The following is a 22,678-nucleotide window of genomic DNA, read 5'->3' as shown; positions in this document are numbered from 1 at the left end:
TGCTCCTTGTGTTTTGTAGCTGACAAATACAAGAAGACAGAAACCCTAACCATCAAGGACAAGATCAACCGCTTCAACTCCCACAGCATTGCCAAGAAGACCGCGAGGCTCAGCCAGCAAATCAAACACGAGACTGGAATAGCACCCAAGGTAGGACAGAAGTTTGGTAACCCTAGTTTTAATAACACGCTCTCCGTTGAAGTGTCCTTGAACAACACAGGATCCCTGCCAACTCCAGGATGCTGTTCCGTAACTGACCCTGAACATTCATCATCCCATGTTTGAAGTTACGCATCAGAGAAGGAAACATGACCCAAATGAACAAATGGAACGGCACATTACAGTAATAATTCAGGATGGGTACAGTAGACCCTGAACTCTTCTAGTCCTCTGAGCCGTAAATAACCTTCCAGTTCGCACCCTCCCTTGCAGCTGCGATGCAGTAGTTCGCGATTAACCTGGGAACATACAGCATGACCTGTTATTAAACCTGCTGGATACTCTGGTCTGCTACACGGCGCTACAATATGGTTACACTTGTCAATCCAATAAGGTTTTTAAGGTCTGATCAAAGAGTTCACATCTATGCGCATCCTCACACGTCTCCTGCGGCTTCATTTTGATTGATCCTTTTCCCGTTTTGCCTTTTGATCTTTTTACATTTCTCAAATTTCAGTTGCAGCCTGATTACATATACACTATGCAGGATATAAAGGGATCTGACTTTTGAGTTTTGGGAGGCTTTGGTTATCCCTGGGTGTTCAAGTTGCATTGCACCAGTCCCGACCGCAGCTTGAGAGGATAGAATGGGCAAGAGGCACCTTCACAGTGCATGTATTAGATGATTAAATGATGATTGTTGTGTTGAAAAGCGGTAAAGCTTGGAAGGACAGTTTGGAAAGAGCTGATGCACCAAAATGCACCGATGTACCAGTGTACGTAACTGCATGTGGAACCTAGTGTTTAGGGGGAATCTGAGGTCTGGTACAAGTAGTCGTGATGACTATTTCAAATCATAGGTTCCTAAACAACCTATGACAGAATCCCACGGGTGCTGATCTGACTGACCTGACAACTGTTGTTCATAAAGAAAGCTGTTATCATGCAGCTCCAGCATGTGAAACCAGTTTTTCTGTTTGTATTACGGTATATTTTAAGCATTTCGCTAATTGGACAATAGCGCTCTGAATTTATTACTCTGGCTGTCATGGTCCTTACAGTTAGAGAAATCGGACTGGTTACAGTCGTTAGATTATGATTTTGTGTTGGGAGTCCACCTATCACAGTCCTGTGACTTTTCTTAAGTCCTGACATGCAGCTTCACCCGCTACCTTTTTATCTTTTATCTTGATATTACAAACATGCAGCATATGTCTCCCTGTGCGTTCTGTTGTAGCTGGTTGACGAGGAGTTCGACGCCCTGGAAGGCTTCTTTTACGTTCTGGAGCATGGGATCCTGGAGCTCCTCGAGAATGTGGAGACATACCTGCACCACCTACAGGTAAGCTGCAAATGTCCTAGGTTATGGTAACTCATGGTTAATGGATTTACTTTAACATTTTGCTGTTGGTATGTTAAAAACCTAATATTTTTATGGTTTAAATTTAATTAAAATATTACAATGGCCCTTTAAAGAAAGAGAAGATTTGACAAGCGTGGGTGGTAACCTGGTTAAAAGATGTTTCAAGTTTTTAATGAATCATATAATTAAACTGTTTAAACTCATTTGTAGTTATGACTTTGGGTTGTTGATAAGAACAAGTGTGTATTATAATGTTGCCCGATGGTTAGAATACTAAGCTTGTGTACAGTTGCTGGTTTGAATCCAGGATTGCTATGGGAAGAATCCTCTTATCTGTCAGGAACTGTTATTTGCCCTTTAGCAAGGCACTAAACCCCAGATTGCCGGAAGGGAAACTGTGAAAGTAAACATGTCTTTCTTTGCTTACATCCGCACTGCAGACTATCACACTGTCTGTAAAGTGTTGCTCTTGCTTATATCTCGCTTGAGTGTTCGCATCTATTCTTGGAAGTGACCCACATGTGTCAGCGGTAGGATCTCACAGAGATGTTTTGATAAAACACAAAGAAAACAACTGAAGACGCCATCATGTCTCTGTGCTGGTGCTTCTCCTGTTTTGTTTCAAACATGTTTTGGTTACAGTTTGTAAAAATATGAATTTTGGTTAACTGAGGCATCTCATCAGATACCGAACACGCCACCTACTTGTGTTTTTTTTTTTCTATTTGTTTTGTCTTGTTTTCCATGCTGACACCATTCAGGCAAACTCCTTTTGCTGCTGTAACTTTGAGACCTGTCTCAGGTGGAAAAACAAATTGCAAAAAACTGACATGAGCATCACATTTCTTCAGTTTTAATTGTCAGCATTGTTAGGATTGGAATTTTTTTTTGTAACTTTGTGCTATATACATTAATGAGAAAATCAGAATCACATATGAGGGGAACATCATACCCTGGATGCTTGGGCTCCACAAGTATTAATTTTACACGTACGTACTTTTTTTTCCAGCATGGTTCCACTTCATACTAATTCAATTGCTCATATTCACTGTGATTACAATAAACAACATGTTTTGAGGTTAAGTGTCGTCCCCTTCAAATTTTAGCAGCCATTTCAGGGACTTGAAGTTGCGACTTTCTGGTCATGGTAATGGAGAACTGGAACAGGGCTGAATATCTATTCTGGAACATATTGCCATACAGTGTGTTCATGAGTCACACTGTGTAAACTCAAACCCTCGTTAAGTTCCTGAGGTCCAACGTGTGAGTTTCTGTGTACCTTTCCACTCTGAAATTATCCTCTGTGGCAACTGTTTTTTCCTGTTTCCTTCTAACCAACAGGAATCAGCATTGTGCCCCCCACCCCCCTCTTTTTCACATTTTCTTAATAATCAAAGGCCAGTTATTTTTGCCAGGCCCAGCCAGTTGTCCTCCTCCTGGGAGTCATGACAATTGGTTTTCTTGTATCGTAATCACCAAGCAGCATCTCTGAACAACCTCTAATTTGGACGTGGCAACTACTTTGTACCTTGAAAACTAAAAAAGGAAACACATTTGTGAATTCAGTAACCCCACAATCTTTTCGTTAATCAAAACCAGCCTCACCGAAGTAGGGCATCTGAGCAGGGTATGACGGCCCCTTCTCCTTTGTTGGTCTGCAGGGGTTCCTGGCCTGCAAAACAGAGGAGTTCGACTTTGATATGGACGGAGAGAAGGCACCTATTTGCTACAAGGAAATCACTACGGCACTTAGACAGTGGATTCTTCCTACGTTTGTGAGCCTACCCGACACTCTTACCCAGATACCCGTGGTGGCAGTGGTGGTCAAATTCTTTAAGTAAAAGCAGCAAAACCATAGTGAAACAAAACTCAATTAAAATAAAATTCATGCATTTAATAGGACCTTTAATCGCTAAACCTACATTATGAAGCAAGAACTGTACTTTTAGATTTGCCCTTCATGTGCAGGTGTTGGACATGTCATCACACTTATCACTTAAACAGCATCTAGCATGAGTCTGAGGTAACCAGGATCCGTAAAGCCACCACAGGCAGTGTTTTGGGATGTTTAATTTTGCTGTTGTTTATTTTCATATTGCTTTCCTCCAGTGTTGTTATGACTGTCCTGCTTTCCTGCGCAAATATCCAAGATTTTGCTGAGAAGCTGATTCAGGGCAACTAAGTGTTGGACATCAGTACAAAGTTTTTGGTCCACAGAATCAAGCCGATGATAGAGAATATATATTTATCCATCCTGATTTCAATGTTTAAAATCGTGTCAATACTGGCTACAAAGATAGCAACACAGCATTCTTCTAATGTTGTTCTAATGACCTTGCTTCCAGGAAAAGAGGATGAGGACACTGATCCACAAGCCGCTATGTGCACTCCGTGACCTCCTGGTGGGCCCGAGGAACCTGATCAGGAAGCGGCTGGATAAGCTGCTCGACTATGAAGTGATAGAAGCCAAATCTAATCTGAGCTACGAGGAACAGGCTGTGGCCAACACGTACAGGTAGAGAGAGAGAGAGAGAGAGACGGAGATCGTTTTAAATTCACATGCTGGACTCGTGGTTGGAAGGTCTGTCGTGTAACTGAGAGTTACAGGGTCAATCTGCAGAGACACCGAGTGCATCTGTCCATACTGGAGTCTCGACTAAGAACCTGAACTTTACTTAGCGATCTCCTGAGCCTGAGCGCTCATCAGAGTGCTCTAAAGAAAAGGTTATTTTCACGTTGCATAGGGTTGCAAGAGACAATGAGTGACAGAAAAGTATTTTCTAGTAGGACAAATGGCTTCTTTGCTGGATGCCAGCTTAACAAATTTGAGGCGGTTGTGAGCACATCTGAAAAAACCGTGGCAGTTGCCCTAGAACCAGTTTACTGTTGTCTGAAATTCTGGTATTGATGAGTCATGTGCCCTTTATAGCCACTGGTGTTGTCACAATACCATACTTTTCACATTGTTAAGCTTTTTAGTAATTTTTCCACTGTGGTTTGAGGTTGTGGTTCTATTCATTTGTCTGATTTGTAAGCAACAGTTGTTTTAGTTTGGCCTTCGTCACCAATTTTATGAACCTTTTTAAGCAGAGTGAGATCCACTTCAATTGTAATGAACCATTTAATGTTGTTGAATATTCTCAGCATTTTGACTCAACTTGAATGAATTTTTAACCAAATGAATTCAATTAAAAATGAATTTATAACTTTTTTTATTTTATTCTTTAAGTTATAAATAAATGAAACCAGACACAAAATAATGAGTAAATGTCAAACCAGTTATTTATAAATTTATAATAGCAACTTAAAAACCTAAAGTTGTTGGCTGAAGCCAGATCGCACTAGACCTTCCCTTCTCACGGTACAACATTTACAAAATTATGAACCAGCCAACAGTCTTCCTCAAAGTCCAGCCTCTTATAGTCAGTGTAAAACCACACTCTATTTTTAGAGCCTCCTCCTATGAATCAGCACAATCTACACAATTACACCTTTTGGACGTGATTTTCATATTTAATTTGAGCTTGCAAAGCACATCTAATGAAAGGGTTGAGCATTATTTAATCCAATATTCAATTCAGTCTTTTGCAGTGGTGTTAAAGTTGTTGTAACCAGTTGTAACCAAATTCTGGTGACAACTGACTTCAACTTGCGTGTAAACCTCTCCTCTCTTTCCGTCCCTTCTCCTCTCAGGACAATCAATACTTTGCTCCTCAACGAGCTTCCCCAGTTTAACGGTGTAGCTCTGCAGATGATCTGGAGCATGTTGGGGACGTTTAGCTGTCTGCATAAAGACCTCGCCTCAGACATGGAGCAACTTTTCCAGAGCTTTGCACAACAGGTAGGCGATCCTGTAATCAAATACAATGTGCGTGAAATTGTTATCCACTGAGCCCCTGCGCAGATAAAGTAAAGCAAAGGAATATTTTTCACACCAGGTTGTAGTCAGTGTGCTGTCCAAGACAGTGCTGACCTTTCTTGAGAAGTTAGTTGGGTGAACCCAGTTACTTGCACCTTATGGCCAGTCAATTAAAAAAGCACAAGGGGAGCTATCTTACAGTATACTACTCATTTAGGGTATAAAAGTTCAGGACTCTAATAGTTTAAATAGAATCTTCATGCTCATTTTGTTTCTTTATCTCCGTTTCCCCTCTGTTTCATCTCTCTCTTTTCCCAGCTGCCTCACAGCTCTCTCGGCCCTGGTGCATTCTGGGAGTGGGCAGACTCTGCGGTGTTGGAAGGGGCGAGGAGGCTGGAGACCTTGTGTCGCAGCGTGGAAGAGACGCTCTATGCGCCTGCCGTCCAGGTTGGAGCTGAAATAGTGCTGTTGCCTTACACTGTGCTCTGCTTGGTTGTTGACCAAGAGGCCTGGGGATCAACTCCCGCTTCTACGCATAATTTACTTCATCTAGATCCAAAACTCCAAGATGGTTAAAAGAGATAAGAGACACACTTGGTGATCAACAGACTGTAAACTAAGAGTAACGCTAAAACGAGCAAAACAAGCTGTTATTGGGGACCTGAGCTCAGTCACGTTGCCTTTTTTTTCACAGAACACAACAGGTGCACAAGAAATTTGAGCTGTTTGATTGGCGTCGACACAGGATAATACATTTACACAACACTACAGGCTCCATAATAATAAAAACAGGAGACACAGTATGACAATAGACTAAAAATACAGAAGTGAGGGATGTTAAATCCAGCTGACATTACTTTGTTTATAATTGAATATTTTCACCATCAGTATATAAACTGATGCCAGAACTACTAAAGCATAGGGAGTTTTAAACATCCTTTCTCTTCGCATTCCGCTTAGCGTTTCCCTCCCAGCCCATATCTGTGTGTGAACTTTGTGTCCCCCAGAACCCTCCTAGATCTCTATTTAGCCGGGCTACCAAGCAACAGCTCATGAAAAGACACTTCAAAGACTAATCTCCAAAGCGCCCCCTGGCCTGTCAATCGGAGTGATTTTTCTTGAATTCAATTGGATAAACAAACAACATCTCTTTACTGCTGACTATATTTCCTGCTCAGCTGTCTGTCAGATGTCTTGGAACAGGGTTAGGTTCCTTAAACCTGCCGAGCAACTTGCATAAATAACCCACTGAAAGAGCAGGTTGCACAGTCACGTCATCTTATGTTTGAGTTTGTAATAATAAACTGAGATTAGATATGATCAACTTTGAACAGTTGATAATTTGCCAAGTCATCATGGTGATGCATATATCAGCTCTGCGTCACTCGTGTAATCGTGAATCAGTCGCGGACAACAGGATCCTGAATGTTGTTGTTCTTCCTCTGCAGTTTTCTTAATCCCTTGGCAGCAATGATCACACATTCAGTGACGGGAAAAGTTTAGTTTTTTTCCCAACCTGTCATTCTGAGTGAGAATGAGTCATTTTTGTTTTCGAACGTGTTCGATGACTCAGGACAACAAACATTTTAGTCCTAATTTCAACAAGAAGAAATTAGGTCTGTATTAGCTTCAGTAAGAAATATATATAACCCTTAAAAGCTTGCATGCCTTCACAAACACATTGAAGTTTGATTTATAGATAAAAACATACCTGATAAAGTAGAGTAAGTTGGTTTAACCTGTACAAGTCTGTTGTGCTGGTAAGCATCCAGACACGCTTGAATTCACAGAGGTTGGAAATGATGCATTTATCACTTCTTTGGCACTGAACTGACCATTTCCTATTCTGCTCAGGCCTGTCTCGTCCTTTTTGTCTTTGTCAGGTCTGATTAATAATCAGTTTCATTACATTTCACTCTACATTGTCTTCCGCCTTGTCAGCCTCTGAGCCCATCCTCTCAGCACCGTCTGAAGCAGCTAACAGATAAGCACGGTTCTGGAAAGATCTACCAGGTGATAGGGACGGTCGTGGGCAGCCGGGACCTGGACCTGAACCTGGCCAAAGGGGAGCTGGTGGCCCTTATCAGTGAGACCGACACCCGTGGAGACAAACGGAGGTGGCTGGTTGATGCAGGAGGTACAAACCAGTGTCTTACTGTGAAAACGGTTAAAATGTGTATCGAAAAGAAGCATTCTTACCAAAATCTTTACCACAAATGCAACCAAGTTGTGCACATAGGTTCACTCTGTGCGGATGCTGAGATTATGTCGAGGTCTGTTTTCTGCTGTGTGCTGCGCTTCGAACGCAAGCTGCGATTCCGGTGTGGGAGCAGCGTTGCTGTTGTGCTCAAACTAATGAAAATGGCTGGGTGAAATGTGGAGGAGCATTTACGGTGTTATCACGACCATTGAGTGGAGGGAAAACAGCAGTGTATCTGGTGGAAATGACTCAAGCCTAAATAATTCTTTACATTTACATATGGGGAGGAAGAACTATGACTAAGTGGTTTCCTACTGTGCATACAGTTTATATGGGGAACAAAGAGGTGCCAGGTATCCAGAAGTTAAGAGAAAAACAAAGGATGGTGTTGATTCCTGTATTAAAAAAAGCTTTTCTTAAATGCAGCTCATGAGTGCCATCTAGTGGTTGATGACATGTATGGTTATGAACCAACAGTAAAACAGTTACAGCTAGTATTTGATATAGGTTACAATACTAGCCACTGGCTGATAGATTGCAATGTTTTGGGTGTAGTGTATATTCTGAAAATGAAATCGGCTTGAAAAACAGTAGAACTATGATTTTTGAAAATAACCGCTAGAGTCAGTAGACATCAAAAGTTAGTTCTTGATCTTTAAAATATTGGACTGAAGGTTACATTTAAGTTAGAATAAATACTTTTTACATACACCACGTGTCGTCCTCTGTGTACGCTGCACGCAGGCAGAAGAGGCTACGCTCCTTCCTCGAAGCTGATTCGCTATCATCAGCCAACAGAGTACCCGCCCCCTTCGCCACACCCGACCCTGCCAGAAGGCGTGACGGGAATCAGAAGACACTCCTACAGCCCAGAGAGCCGGCCAGTGACAGTCAGGAGCCAGCCTTGCTTCCAGGTGATCAACTGAATGACTGATTGACTCACTATGCCTGATGGAAACTTCACACTAACTACACAGGTTCCTTCTTCATCACAGATGATCTCATTAGATGTCTGAGCACCTCGGTGCATAAATTTGCATATTAATGTGGTAGAAACAGAATACTTTTATTCTACCGTAACTCCTGAATGTTTGAAGAGGCGCAGTTTATTGACAAATAAAATAAAATACGAAATATGTTGACAGAAGTGTTCAAGTAAAGCATCAGTCAGCTTATTTTAGGACCTCATTAGTGCCACATCACCAAGTGCTCCTTGTCCCCACAGAAATGTTAGACTCCTAAATTTAAAGGGCCACACATGGGAATTAGACTGGCTGTGACATGGGCCTCAGCTCGCTGGCCTGGGTTTAAATGATCTGAGATCACACTTCAAACTGTGAGTGAGTGAGTGAGTGAGTGAGTGAGTGAGTGAGTGAGTGACTGTATGTGTGTGTGTGTGTGTGTGTATGTGAGAGAGAGTGTGTTAATTTCCCTAATTAAAAGCTACAGACTGTGTGTGTGTGTGTGTGTGTGTGTGTGTGTGTGTGTGTGTGTGTGTGTGTTTTTCTGAAGAGTTGACTGATCGATGTGACAGCATTCTGCGACAGAAGCATCAATCTGGAAATTGTGTGTGCGTGCGCAAGGAGGAAAGAGAGAGAGAATCCCTGTGTATCCAGCCAGATATGTGTCCATATCTGTAAGAGGGCATCCTGGACTGTGTATGGGAAAGATAGTGTACGTGTGTGTGTGTGTGTGTGTGTGTGTGTGTGTGTGTGTGTGTGTGTGTATGCTGAGAGATTGATTAACATGAGCAACACGTGAGTGTGAGAGGGGACTGCTGTGGGGTTGTAAATTTGTGATGGTTTATGTGGTTGTGTACATGAGAGAGAAGGAGATTTAGGTGCGTGGATGAGAAGCGGGATTGCGTTTAGTATCAGGTGTGTGTGTGTGTGTGTGTGTGTGTGTGTGTGTGTGTGTGTGTGTGTGTGTGTGTGTGTGTGTGTGTGTGTGTGTGTGTGTGTGTGTGTTTTAGAGAAAGACATGTCTCCACATTGCCTGTTAAAGTGACTGATTACTCCAGTGACCTTTTTATAGAGGCGGTTTTTCACATCCACTCCTCCCCACGTCCAGGCCTCATGACCCTGAGTCTGCCCATACACCAAACATACACACAATCGGTCCCTGTCCACACTATGGTACATACCTTTTAAAACCACATATTTTTCACTTCTTTCTGTTCTTTCATTCACACTAAGCCACTGTTTTCCATTGGGGAAAACTGAGGCTATCAGAAGACTGACAATATTGTTCTTTTGTTAGTGGCTGAGGAAAATAGAAAAGATTGATGGCTGTCTAACTTTAAAGACATGAAGGTGTAGCTCTAACATTAAGGTGCTAAACTTGTCTTGACTTCAACTTTCTCTGTGATTTGTGACAGAGATGCAGTTGAGCCAAAGTCTGAATGTGAGTGTTATTGTCCGTTTATATGTCTTAGCCCATAAATCAAACTATAAAGAAAATAAATCTCTGCCTGTCTGTATTTTGATTTTTCTCGAGAACCGCTAATCCGATCTACTTCACACTACGTGGGTGTGTTGCTGAGGACCCAAGGAAGTGCAGTGTCGACTGTGAATTGTTTTAGTTGAGCGTTTCTCAAGAAAGCTTCAGACATTGCTTTTCTACATGTTACTTGACGTGTAGAAAAAGGTGGAAGACTACACTACGAGGGCAGTGCAGCACCCAGCCAGTTTACAGGGCGCACGTACCGGGGGGGGGGTTTAAGAAAGGTGGAACCCAACTGCAACAGCCCCTTCTACGCCGTCACCCAGACACCGTCAAACTGGAGCGGAGCGGCCGACTCCAGAAATGACGCGTTTACTCCAGCGTTGCTAGGAGACACAGCTATGTCCCCGCAGGTGTATTGCTCAGGATCAGAGGAAACGCAGCGTCGAGTGTGAAGTTGTTCGGTTGATGCTCTCAAGAAAGCTGAAAGCTGGATTAACGCAGGCCCGGCAGTCAGCCCCGACTGGCAGACACATTTTGAACCTGCACTGCTCTAGTATTCAATGAACAACGATATTGGATGATTTTTCAAAAACACTAATGTCCTTATTTGGACTATTTAGAAGTGAGTTTCTGTTGAGAGAGGCTCTGTTCCAAGGCTGTTATCATCTCTTAGCGCAGTTACAAATGTCGTGATTTTAAAATGAGTTTCTTTTACCAGCGGAACAGAATTCGGTTTCACTCTGGCTCTTTATAACGAGGGTTTTTTGTTTTAATTAGATAATCAATTAGATATGTCATTGTCATATGTGGTTATATATGTTATATAGAATATGTCGTTATATAAATTGTAGGTCTCTAATTCCCTCCTGTTTGCTGTTTCCAGGATTTTGGTCAGAGTGTCGTTACTGCTTGCAGACACCCTGGAAAACAATATTAGTATTAATCCATTTTAGTCTGGCTTCTATAAATATGCAGGCAGTGTCAGTCACTGTTGCTGTCTCTCACATTTGTGGCCTCACCATGTCCTGACTCAACGAGGTGCTGATTAGCTGTTCTCTCGACCCCAGAAACATCCAGTAACGTGAGTCGCTCTGCTGCCGATAGCCACTGTCACTTTCCTTTTTTTTTTTTTTTTTTTTTAGTCTCTCTCCTCCCTGTCTCTGCCCGGCAAAATGCTAATTAAATGCTAACTGGTGCAGACCGTCAGGGCAGAGCTAATGTCGTAGCTGAGAGGTGAGCTGAGGTGGAGGGTTTGTTAATGACACCGAGCAGGCGGCTAAACTCAGCTATTAGCACTGCTGGGACACTCTGTCACACCAACGCAGGCCTCATTAGGAAGTCTTCATTCTGTCTGTCTGTCCGTGTGTGTGTGTGTGTGTGTGTGTGTGTGTGTGTGTGTGTGAAGTGATGAGATGGGATTTGTCAAGACATAACTAGTGGGCTTAACCTTTTCAGAGAACATTACAATGATTTGTGGTTGTGTTAGTGTGTGTGTGTGTGTGTGTGTGTGTGTTTGCATCTCTACCGGTGTGCATGCATTCTCTCCTGCTTGCTTGTTTCTTGGAGTCATGTGTTGTGAATTTTTCACTCGGACAACTAGCTAAAGTAGCACGCTAAATGTTTGCCTGTTATCCCGACCACTTGGCTGGACGATATTGTTGAAAACATTGTTATCGTAAAATCATAGCATTAGGTATCCTGATATCATTCTAGGTCACGACATGTCAGATGTAGGCAAAATCAGATGTAAAATAATGAAACCTGAAAGTTCAAAGCAATTGACTTCTGTTGTTATGCATTGCATGAGACCAAACTCTTCACATGTGTAACATTAACTTCTGTTATTAATTGGAATAATTTTAATTACAGCTTTGACTGAATCATTAATTTGTACAACAGAAATTCATGGAACAGAAACTCAGCATCGTATCATAACAATAGAATTCTACCAAAAGTCAAAACATGATATTCATATAGATTTTATTAACCAGTTCCAACTCCAACACAACAGTTACACTAACAGTCTGCCAGTTGAAGTGCTGTGCATGCATGTTAGTGTAATAACAAGCCATATTTTTCTTTTTTCCCCCTACCAGTAGTAAGGAACCAAGAGAATAACAAAGTTGTTCCTCCAGACCTGTCATTTTGTTCTCTGCCTCACAGGGAAGCTGGCAAGGCTGTAGACTTCTACTTTTCTGTTTTTGACTCGGTGTCCTCTCTGACAGGTGCTGGCAGCCTATGACTTCACAGCAAGAGGAAACCATGAAGTTTCTGTTGGGGCTGGCGAGCCGGTCCGTGTCCTGGAGCCCCACGACAAACGAGGGAACCCTGAATGGAGCCTGGTAGAGGTGAGAGGTGGGCAGAGAGGCTACGTGCCCTCCAACTACCTCGCAGTCATGCCTATGGGGATGGGACCACCCGGCTGTTACCAGCCCCACTGAGAGAAACGAAGGAAGGAAGGGTGGAGGGGAAGAAAACAGCATGAAGTGTGACAAGGGTTTCACCAATAATGTTTGTAGAAGGCTTACAGCGTTGTTTTTGTAATGAAGCTGCACCTGCTTCTCAGAACTCATCAAACAATAGCATGTACAGTATCTACATCATGGCCGTCAATTATCTAGATTTTCAATGTCAAAATCAGTTTTCAAACAGACATCAGAACCGTTGAATAATCTAAATTATGAAATGCCTCCGTGTGAGCACTAAACAGGCCACATTCTCTTAGTCGACTGCTGTCAATTTTACAACTGGAATTTTAAAATTTCTCTCCATGCCTTTTCCCTATTTCCTGTGTGTGCAAATCAGTGCGTTGGGGTTTTCAAAATCACAAGGAAAGAAAAGTAAAAGGAAGATTAAGTTTACTCACCTTTACCCTTTACAAGTAAGGGATTACTGGCCGTCTCTTAGGCCACTTCTGCACTAACTCAGATCTGAGCCTTCATTTTCTGACACCGGAAACATACAGTATCTTTTCAGAAGCGTTCACTGAAGTGGAGATGGCGCAAGTTTGGCATATTGGTGCGGACGAACAAATTTGAGCTTCTTTTTTAAACACTGACATCTCACTGCAGTGCCGTCCACACGTTAGCTAAACTTCCAAAATCATTTTACTGTGCAACAGCGCGACAAATGGCAGAAAGTTGCTTAGTAAAGGAGTAAAAGCATCAAAGGTGCTGGCTCAAGCAACTGGTGCATGTGCAACAGAAAACATTTATACATTTGTAGTGTTGTTGTAAGGTTTCAGTGTGGGCAGTAAAACCTGTAGAACAATCTGAAAGTGTCCGTGTGGGTGGAGAACCTTTGATTTATGAACAGTGTTTTTCTGGCCTTGGCTCCACAGAATCCTTGCCCTTTACAAGTGTTAATATATCTGACACACGGGGGGGAATGAAGGAGGCAGCAGCCCCAGAGCTGGTAGCTATATCTGGTCTCGCCTATGGATACTTGGGCAGGGTGTATGCTTGCGGAGACAGAATTTAGCCCTGCATCTAAAGGTGGAAGGACGATCTTTAAGTTGCACTGCAAAAGTTTTGAAGGCGAGCGGGATTCATCTGAGCTGTACTCGACTCATTTTCCACAGTCTTCAGCGGGACACTTGAACTGAAAAAGAGAGACTGCACGTTCTTACTAGTGTGTCCATGTGTTAGCAAGCTGACCGTAACACTTGGACACACAGAGGGCAAAAAATGTGTCCGTGTGTGTGTGTGTGTGTGTGTGTGTGTGTGTGTGTGTGTGTGTGTGTGTGTGTGTGTGTGTGTGTATGTGTGTTGTCGGTCGGTCGGTCTCTTCCTCCTCACCTGGAGGGCAGGATTAACACTGTATAAAGACTGGCAGGTACACAGCGCTCTCATCATCTCAGACTGTGTAATGTGATGTAAATGTGAAGTGTCTTCAGGCCCGAGCGGAAGAGAGAGACACAGAGAGAGAGGAAGGAATTCATACGGAGGGAAGAAGTGAAAAGAGTTGCGGGGAAAATGGAAGACAAACGTGCGGAAGAGGAAGAGACAGAGTTATTCTGTTGGTTTGACTATTTTTCCTAAACAAGCTCCTTCTTTTTCCCTCTCTGCCCATTAGCTGATGTGAATTCACTCCTCTATTCCTACAGTCACTCTTGTATTTGTACAGGTGAAGTGTCACAATTATGCTTTCATTCTCTCAGCCCTCATTACAGTAAGAATTCTACTCCTCAATCTGGTTTTTGGCTCAAAAAGGTTTAATCATAGATATAAAATAGTATAGACAGGAAGGAAGTGACCTACTACTGTAGTCATAGACACCTGATGATGCCTGCTGCTATGGATACCGTATGCAGGTCGCATCGCTTTATGGCGTTTCTTCAAGTTGGCTGGACTGTGAAAGCATTTAACCACAGCAGGAGAAGTTAAGTTGTTTTTTGTCGGTGAAGTGGAAATTTGCCTGTTCATTTTCTCCCAGCGTTCTGTACATTTAGTGGCTCGTCACGAGGTTTACTGACCTGCATTCACAAAAGACCGGCATGGTCCCGAATACCACCTCCTCTGTTTTAGACACGCAGAGTCCAGGGTGAATGCCTCCTCTATGCATTTTATTTCTGCGCCTTAAAGGTTTTAAGTCATGGCACATTAAATGATGTGCTTGTGGAAGGAAAAACAACTCTCCCAAGTTGCTGCAATATCTGAATGTATCATTGATGTCTTAAAGAATAATAATGTCCCGACCCTGTCAACATGCCAGTCGGAGTTGGAGCCAAGTCTTCATCTCCAGTAGGCTATGTGCATTCTTGCTGAAAAAAAAAAAAGATTTGTCTAATGGTGGAAGGATCCAGCTCATCATCAAAATATCCAAACAGTCTGTGGTTGGCCCAAGACTTAGAGCTCTCATCTCATATCTGACAATAGGTTAAAAAAACATGTTTAGGCGAGAATGAATCAAATCCCAACTACCTACATATAGAGAGACTTTTTAAAAATGTTTTTCTTTAACCCTTCAGCAAGAAATTTGTCCCAGTACTGGCAAACACAGTCCTTTCAGTTTAAAAAAAAATAAAATAAAATAATCCACCTACTTTTTAAGGCTGGACTGGTCAGTATGTTTATATGAAGGTGGTCAAAACTTGCAGCTGTGTCTGTAGGATGCGTAAACCAGCCGATAGCTTGCTCACAGATTTATTTATCAATTTTAAAATGCAGCTTTAAACTTAACATAAAAAAAACCCCCATTAAAATCTTGAGTCATGACATTCCTTCAACTAGCCTTCTTTTTAAATGAGCATGTTTGTTATACAATTGAGTCTTTTCCTGGTGGATTGAGCTGCATCAGCTGCTGTGGATGCGAAGCAGGGGGAGGGAGGCTGAGATCTACAGCTGCTCAGCAGGAGCTTAGCTTTTCCCATCAGCCTGAATGTCAGGACGGAGCGGAGCAGCAGGAGGGACAGAAAGAGCGTGTGTGTGTGTGTGTGTGTGTGTGTGTGTGTGTGTGTGTGTGTGAGAGAGAGATGGTACTTATATAGCCAAATACCAAATGTCCTCCGGGTTATTAAGATGAAGGGAAAATGAAGAAAATCCTCCAACCTGAGGACATTTTACCTGCTTTCAACTCTTCAAAGGCCAGTTTAGGGTGAAAGGAACAGTTCAGCCATTACATGTTTGTTGAAAACAGGTAATGGCGTTAAACCGTTCATTTTGGGATCCATTCAGTCATTTTTAGCAAATTTTTGTCTAATTCCCACTGATGACAAACGAAGAGTGTGAAGCTGCTATTGCTGGTTTTCCCTGCAATTTTGAATGTCTTACGTTTTTAAAAAAAAAAAAAAAAAGTATGTTCTTATTCCCCAAAAATGGAGGTAGTGTAAAAACTAAACTATTATTTCACCACACACTCCAGGCAAAGACTGAGAAAGCACCCGATGATAAGTGTAAGTAGTAAAGGGTGGATTTCTCTGTTTGATCGGAGACTGAATAAAATGCAGGACATGTTTGGTGGTCAAGGCGGAAACGTTGTCCTCACATGTGTGGTGATACCCTGACAGACACACTTGTGCCTTCATTACCAAAGGAAGCTGTTGCTTTCCACTCATACACCACTAGAGGGAGTAGGAGACCTTGGTTGTGTTGGATAAGCCAGCCTGTGTATTTCAGCGTGCAACTGGAAAGCGTGTGTGTGCGTGTGTGTGCGTGTGTGTGTGTGTGCGCGCGTATGTGTGTGTTGCCTCCATCTTTACCTTTGCCAGTATTATTGCTTGCCTGAGATCAGTCAAGTCAAATCCTGTCTATTCTGTCCATATTGTTCCGTTTACCTCTGATTTTTTTTTTTAATTATTTTTTTATTAACCTGCTGTCAAACCAACATGTGAAGTGTAACAGGTTTAACATGCCGATGATCATGTCTTTTACAGTCTGTACAGAATTTCTGTTTATAATTTATTGCTTTGTAACTGTGTTTAGTTAAATTGTTGTTTTTAAGTTATTTGACGCCGCAGTGCTTCATGACCTGAGAAGAAGCGTGAAGTATTTCAAGTGTTGCCAAAGTTACTATGTCGAACTCACTCACACACACATGTTATTCACCCAGCAGATGAGAGCTTGTGCAGTGCAGCAGTCGGGGCAGCTGTGAACTGACTGCGTGGCTTCAATAAAATTAAACAGGAACCTGCTCAGTGTCCTCGAGTCATTTCACACCAGTAGAAAATCCAGCCCGAACCAGCGAGTGTAAAGAAAGCACCAGAATTAAAACTGATAGAAGGTATGTAGTCGTCTTAAGCTGGGAACTCGTGACCTGGACATCAAATCAAAACCATTTCCAAACATGTCATCAGAGTTTGAAAATTACTTATGACGAAGCACTTATTAAAACTGTTGTTAATTAATTGTTTTTTTATATTGCTCGACTCACAATATTAGCTCTACAAACTTATCCAGGATACATTGATTTGGTAAAAACTAGGTTAAAACCAGGCTAAATTTGGTTGAAAAGTAGCCTACATGTTTTTTAGATCATTTCCTCGACTTTATTTCCCTGTGAAGCAGATCTTACAGATTTATGTAACCTAGATCACTAAAATCGATACCTTTTCAATCGAGTGTTATCCCAGTCTATCGACCTGTAAATCGTTACAGATACCATCATCATTTACTTCTCTGTGCCCATGGGCCCGCGTTCTCATGATCCATCCATGGATACCGTTCATCGAATTAGTACAAAACTCAGCCTGGAAATCCATCGACACATTTTCCTCCCAGATGCCGTGGAGGACAAACTGGCAAGCGCGCATCCTGGAGGTTGCCGGTTCGAATCCCAGACTAGCGAGGCAGATTTGGACGCTGAACTTGACGGTATCCTCTTGCTTCTCCAACAACCACCGTTGTGGTGCCCCTCGGGCAAGACACAGAAACCCACAGACTGTGTCAACTAAGCAGTTTACTCTGTGTACAAACTAGTTCTGGCAGATTCTTACAGACTGAGCATGTTTGCAGAGTAAACTCAGTTCCCCACAGGCTTTGGACTCTGCAGTGTGAACAGGCCTGTTGCCCAAATTGGTCGGATTCTTCACACAGCAGCTGTCACTACATCATCTGCAGTTCATCTAAGACATTGTGTATATTCCTTGTGTTCTTACTGTCTTCCTGCTCATTGGCTTTAATCATATCCCGTCCTCAAGTTGAGGACAGGATCAGCACAACTCTTGTTCCTGCGATTGATCGTTTTGTTTTGTTTGTTTGGTTTTTTTCCCCTTTCTTATTTTTCAGCACAAACAATTCTTAAATCCCCATATTCTCTGAGCCACTTCATACTTTTTGTTTTTTCCAGAGCAGGAGGTGTGAGCTTTTACCGCTCACGGGTACCTCTTTCATCTTCTAACACCCTCAGTGCAGCGGAGTAAAAGAACGAATGGAGAGCTGGCAAAAGGTACGCGCACACACACGTTTATATGCTGTGCTGTGTTTGGTCGCGTTTCTGTTTTGGACGAGTTGCCCCTCAGTGTGCCCGTCGCCTGCTGTGCGAATGTAACGCTGCTCATAGACAAATATTTCCCAGAGAAAGAAAAGTTTGAAAAATGTTGTGACAGCATTTTTATATTCCCAACACACCATGTATTTTGTTAGTGAGTCAATCCCAAACAGCTAATTTGTGTCTTTCTCCGGCTGTCAGATATTTTACTTGTTTTGTTCTCTCAGCCGTCATCAGACAGCAGAGACTGGCGGCAAACATCCGGCCACAGGTGCCCTAACGGCTTGTTTTTCCGTCGTTAGCATCATTTCAGTTTCTTTTTTTAGGCTCACTTCATACATGTTAATGATGACGAGGCGAGCGAAGACGTTGTAAATGGAGAGAGTGAGACAAATGACTCCCAGTATTGATTCACAAGGAAAGAGAGAAAAAGGCAAGACGACACATATTAATGAAATGAAAACACAAACGAGGAGGAAAAAGAGACTGAGCCTTAGGTTTCGGTGTGATAATGGAGAAAGCATGACTTCCAGGAGTTTGAGCAAAATCTGCAGGAAGAAGAAAAAGTTTTGACAATTACATTATGGTTGAGACTCTCTGGAGATTAACAGTAATATATATATATATATATATATATATATTTTATAATATATTTTAGAATATAAAATAATAATAAAAAATACTTTTCTGTTTGAGTACACATTAAGATGCAACCTTTTGATTACTGAGCTTTAGACGTGCCGGCATATTTTTTGACGTCAGGCGGAGCCAGGCCTGTCGTTTTCCCCCTGCTTCCAGTCTTAATGCTAAGCTAGGCTGGTTAAATGTCAATACTTAAAAGTACCCCAACAATTCAACATTGCACTTTAATAAATATATGGATTCACGATGGACAGTTTTGAATGAAGGATGAACTGAGCTGAACTGGAGATACTGTGTTTTTCTTTATTCCACATGTTCTTCCTCCTAGTCAACGCCTGGTGCCTACGTTACCCACGATGCAGTAGCGGTCTCCCCCCTCCCCCACCCTTTTCCCTCGCATCTGCTGCATTTCATGACACTTCCCGCCGCCAGCTGTCGAACGCGCTAGTTACACAGTTTGCAGAGCGAGGCAATTATTTTGCTTGGAGAGAGCAGCTGTACTCTCTCGGGCCGCCGTGCAAACTGTAGCGCCACACGCTGCCCGGGTCTTTCGCCAAAGTTTTGCGAACAAAGTTCAACATTAACGGGGGGTGGAAATAAAACAGTTCACTTTAGGGAGAAACATAGGAAACGTTCATTTTGTGCATCTCTGAGTTTCTGGAGAGATGTAACTCAGCCTTATCAGGACTTATCAAGATTACCAGGTTGGAAAACTCGGGACACGACATCGCTCATAGCGCCGCTAGTGGCCAAAGACTCTGCGGAGTACCAGAGGACCACTCATTGTTTTAGTATTTTTGGGGGCATTTACGCCTTGAGTAGAGGGACAGAAGATTTCAAACGCGGCAGAAGTCAGCCACACTCAAGCCGGGGATATCTGATCGTACGATCGGCACCTTAAACCCTGAGGTCACCAGGGCGTCCCAGAGTGCCTTTCTCAACTTTTCCCATCTCTCAGGTTCTTCGTCCACCCTCAGAGTTTTGTGTCTTGGAAACACAACACCAGCGTTCACTTGAATTTTCTGCTTTTGCTGTTGTCTGAGATTTTTTCCGTGCGTCTTTTTTTCCTTTTTTGTAGGCCCCAGACACACTCTTTCATCTTTCATCTTACGACTCAGTAGCCTGCAGTGTGCCATGCAGCAGTAAACCCGTGGTTTTTTTTTCCCCCCGATCTGAGCCTCGCGGGCGGCGAAGGGCCTTCTGAAAGGCTGCCACAGGTTTTAGTCGGTGAGCACAAAGCTCCTCTTCTTCTGCACTAGATAAACGTTAGTGGTTTGAAAATGGAGGGGAAAAGGAAGCTCTCTCATTCAGTGGGCATTGGAGTGTGAACTGGAGCGCTGGTTTGGGGGCTTTTAGAGTGGCACTTAGGGAACAAACGCCGCCTCTGTGTCTGTGTGGAAGCACATCGAGGCGCGCTGTTCGCATAGGTGTAGACGCTCGGGTGTTTTGTACGTGTCAGTGTAAAAATGGACGTGCATGCATGAATATCTTATGGTGATGTATGTATGTTTGTATGTATGTACTCAGCACACGGGACGTGTCCATTCGACCATGTGTGTTTAGTTTTAACGGCGGCACGGACGCGTGGGTGTCGTGCTCATGCGCGCCTACGTCAGCAAAACCTTTTTTCTGTCCGCAGCAGTTTGATGCAGAGCAAATCCTTCAGGCGCCCGAAAGCCTCTGAATGGCTGCATGTATGAGTGTGAGTGTGTGTTTGGAAATTAGTCTTGGTATCAGTGTGTGTGTGTGCGAGTGTATGGCTTCCAGTGTGCGTGGGAGGATGGACACGCGTGTGTGTGCGCGCGCGCGCGTGTGTGTGTGTCAGGCTAAAAATATCTTGTCCTCTAGTGGAAGCTGAGCTAAAAATAGGCACACAGCTCACACTGCCGCCCAGGGAGCAGCAGAAGAACTGCACCCGAGCCAAAAACCTGAGAACCTGGGAGCCGGTGCTGCTAAATCTGGGCCCAAAATCCACATCCCACCACACAGCCGAATACGCCATCACTTGGCTCACCTGGCTTGTGTGGGATAGTCGGCTTGTTGGGGCCTTCGTAAATAAATGAATGTTTTGTTGATTAGCATTTGTTTAATTGGGACCGAGCAACTGAAACATGACAAATGAAAGGAGATGACAATAATGCTGGAGATATGCTTTGGGATATAATATGGACTAGAGTGTGGGAGAATTTTCCGAATGATTGCATTAACTCACTGGAGAATTTGCAGAAACAGATTTTCAATCGAATCAACAATCGACGAGTTAGGAAATACCATGACAGTGTCGTTAGACACGCACCTTTGTCTAAGTGTGGCCTTACTGCGCACGTTTGAATGGGAACAGCATGTCTGACAAAAACAATGCAAAACCAAACCGCATCAGTATTTGAGTTTGTTTCAGGACAATACTTATCTTCATTCCACCAGCATGTTGTGTCTTCATCCTGGTGCGGCAGCTGCCTATATGTGTGTGTTAGTGTGTGTGTGTGTGTGTGTGTGTGTGTGGCCTGTGTGTGCTAACAGCAACAACGGTCAACCAAACTGTTCATGTTGCTAATGGCAGCCTCAGGGTGAGAGCAAGCCATCTGTGCCTCTGCGTGCAAGAAGTGTGTGTGTGTGTGTGTGTGTGTGTGTGTGTGTGTGTGTGTGTGTGTGTGTGTGTGTGTGTGTGTGTGTGTGTGTGTTGTGTGGTTACTGCCTTATTTACAGCTGATCCTGACTGCCATGATTTATAGGCAAAGAGGAGGAAAGCAGGAGAAACACACACACCCTGGATTGGCTCTGATGCTTCAACCAACTGTCACAACATCACAACTCACTTGTGACAGCAAAGTGTAAAGTATGTATGTATGTACATGTGTTTCTGTGGTTGCGTGGACACATTTTAGTCTGAAACCATCGTTGCGAGGACATTTTGGCCGGTCCTCACAACTTCAAAGGGCTGTTTGAGGGTTAAGACTTGGGTTAGAAAGGTTCAGGCTGGAATGAGGTTTAGGTCAGGGTCAGGGTCAGGGTCAGGGGCTCAGGAAATGCATCATATCGTTGAGCGTCCTAACAAAGACAGCGGTACACATCCGTGTGGGTGTCTGCGTGTTTCACCGTGTGTTTCAGAAAATCAGATTTCAGAATAAAAGCCTCTGTGATTGAAAACAGGAAACTGACCAGACCAGGAACAGGCTGTCACATTAAAATGTAAGCCTTTATCCTATTATTATTTTTTTTTATTTTTTCTAAACTTTTAAGTTTTATAACAGTGGCCTGCACAGTGATACATATGATGAGTGAGTTTAAGTTTTAGCAGTAACAGAACAGCAGTGTGTCTCTAGTCATAAGTCGTGGTCAGGTGTGTACAGGTGTGCTTCGTGTCCAGTCTTATTGATGAAGCCAAGGCTGGATGTAGGCTGGATTATCAACCAGGAAAAGTGGGAGGTGGCCCAGGGCCCCAGACATCTAAAGGTTTGAAAAGCCCGGGTTCACCGTGTGCCTGTTGGTTTATCTATAATTTGACTAAGTGCGAACTTAGTGAAGGATCAGTTACCTCTGCCCGGCAACTTTTGAGTTTCGCAAGAGCAAGCTCTGGCTTAGTAATACAGTGGTGCCCGAAAGTTTGTGAACCCTTTAGGATTTTCTTTAGTCCTGAATAAATGTGAACTTGGTACCAAAGAACCAAAGGCTGAGCAAGCTGTAGAGATCTCTGCAGGTGTTGTGCTGTTACTCTTTGCTTCTTTCTCTCCTCTTCCAGGATTTCACATCTTGCTGTTGGTGTGCTCTTGGCAGAACGCCCGCTCCTAGGCAGAGTAGCACATACTGTACCTGAATTTACTCCCTTTTGTAGACAGTTTTATCGTGGATTGACGAACACCCAGATCTTTAGAAATGCTTTTGTTGCCTTTTACAGCTTTGTGCTTCTATGCTTCTTCTAAGGTCCCGGTGAAAGTTCTTGTGTTCGAGACATAGTTCACAGCAACCGAATTTTCTTGAGAAGAACTGACTTGAGTAACCAGACTTTGTGTGCCGGCAGGACACCTCTGCAACCCACACTTCCAGTCCCATCAACTTAATTGAAACAGCTGACCAATTAGCTTCT

The 22,678-nt window shown here is 43.1% G+C and overlaps 1 protein-coding gene across 10 annotated transcripts in view; it reads left to right on the top strand.

Moving 5' to 3' along the window:
* arhgef37 (Rho guanine nucleotide exchange factor (GEF) 37) overlaps positions 1-22,678 on the top strand; it is a 45,717-nt gene that overhangs the window by 13,197 nt on the left and 9,842 nt on the right. For 7 of the 10 annotated variants that reach the window (XR_005706580.1, XR_005706581.1, XR_005706578.1 and 4 more), the window contains 9 exons: positions 20-150; positions 1,397-1,501; positions 3,184-3,297; positions 3,868-4,037; positions 5,216-5,363; positions 5,700-5,828; positions 7,323-7,518; positions 8,326-8,495; positions 12,252-12,374. Coding sequence is in view for 2 of the 10 variants with exons in the window: in XM_040119798.1 (XP_039975732.1) it covers positions 20-150; positions 1,397-1,501; positions 3,184-3,297; positions 3,868-4,037; positions 5,216-5,363; positions 5,700-5,828; positions 7,323-7,518; positions 8,326-8,495; positions 12,252-12,467 (1,379 nt within the window). In the remaining 8 variants the exon portion in view is untranslated. Of the gene's footprint in view, positions 1-19; positions 151-1,396; positions 1,502-3,183; positions 3,298-3,867; positions 4,038-5,215; positions 5,364-5,699; positions 5,829-7,322; positions 7,519-8,325; positions 8,496-12,251; positions 16,657-17,811; positions 17,886-22,678 lie in introns of those variants that run through there. The other 3 variants (XM_040119799.1, XR_005706582.1, XM_040119798.1) reach the window with 3 other exon arrangements.

The sequence above is a fragment of the Xiphias gladius genome, chromosome 23 (assembly GCF_016859285.1).
Source record: "Xiphias gladius isolate SHS-SW01 ecotype Sanya breed wild chromosome 23, ASM1685928v1, whole genome shotgun sequence".
NCBI classification, from domain to species: domain Eukaryota; kingdom Metazoa; phylum Chordata; class Actinopteri; order Istiophoriformes; family Xiphiidae; genus Xiphias; species Xiphias gladius.
This window is presented reverse-complemented; position numbering and strand designations above follow the sequence as displayed.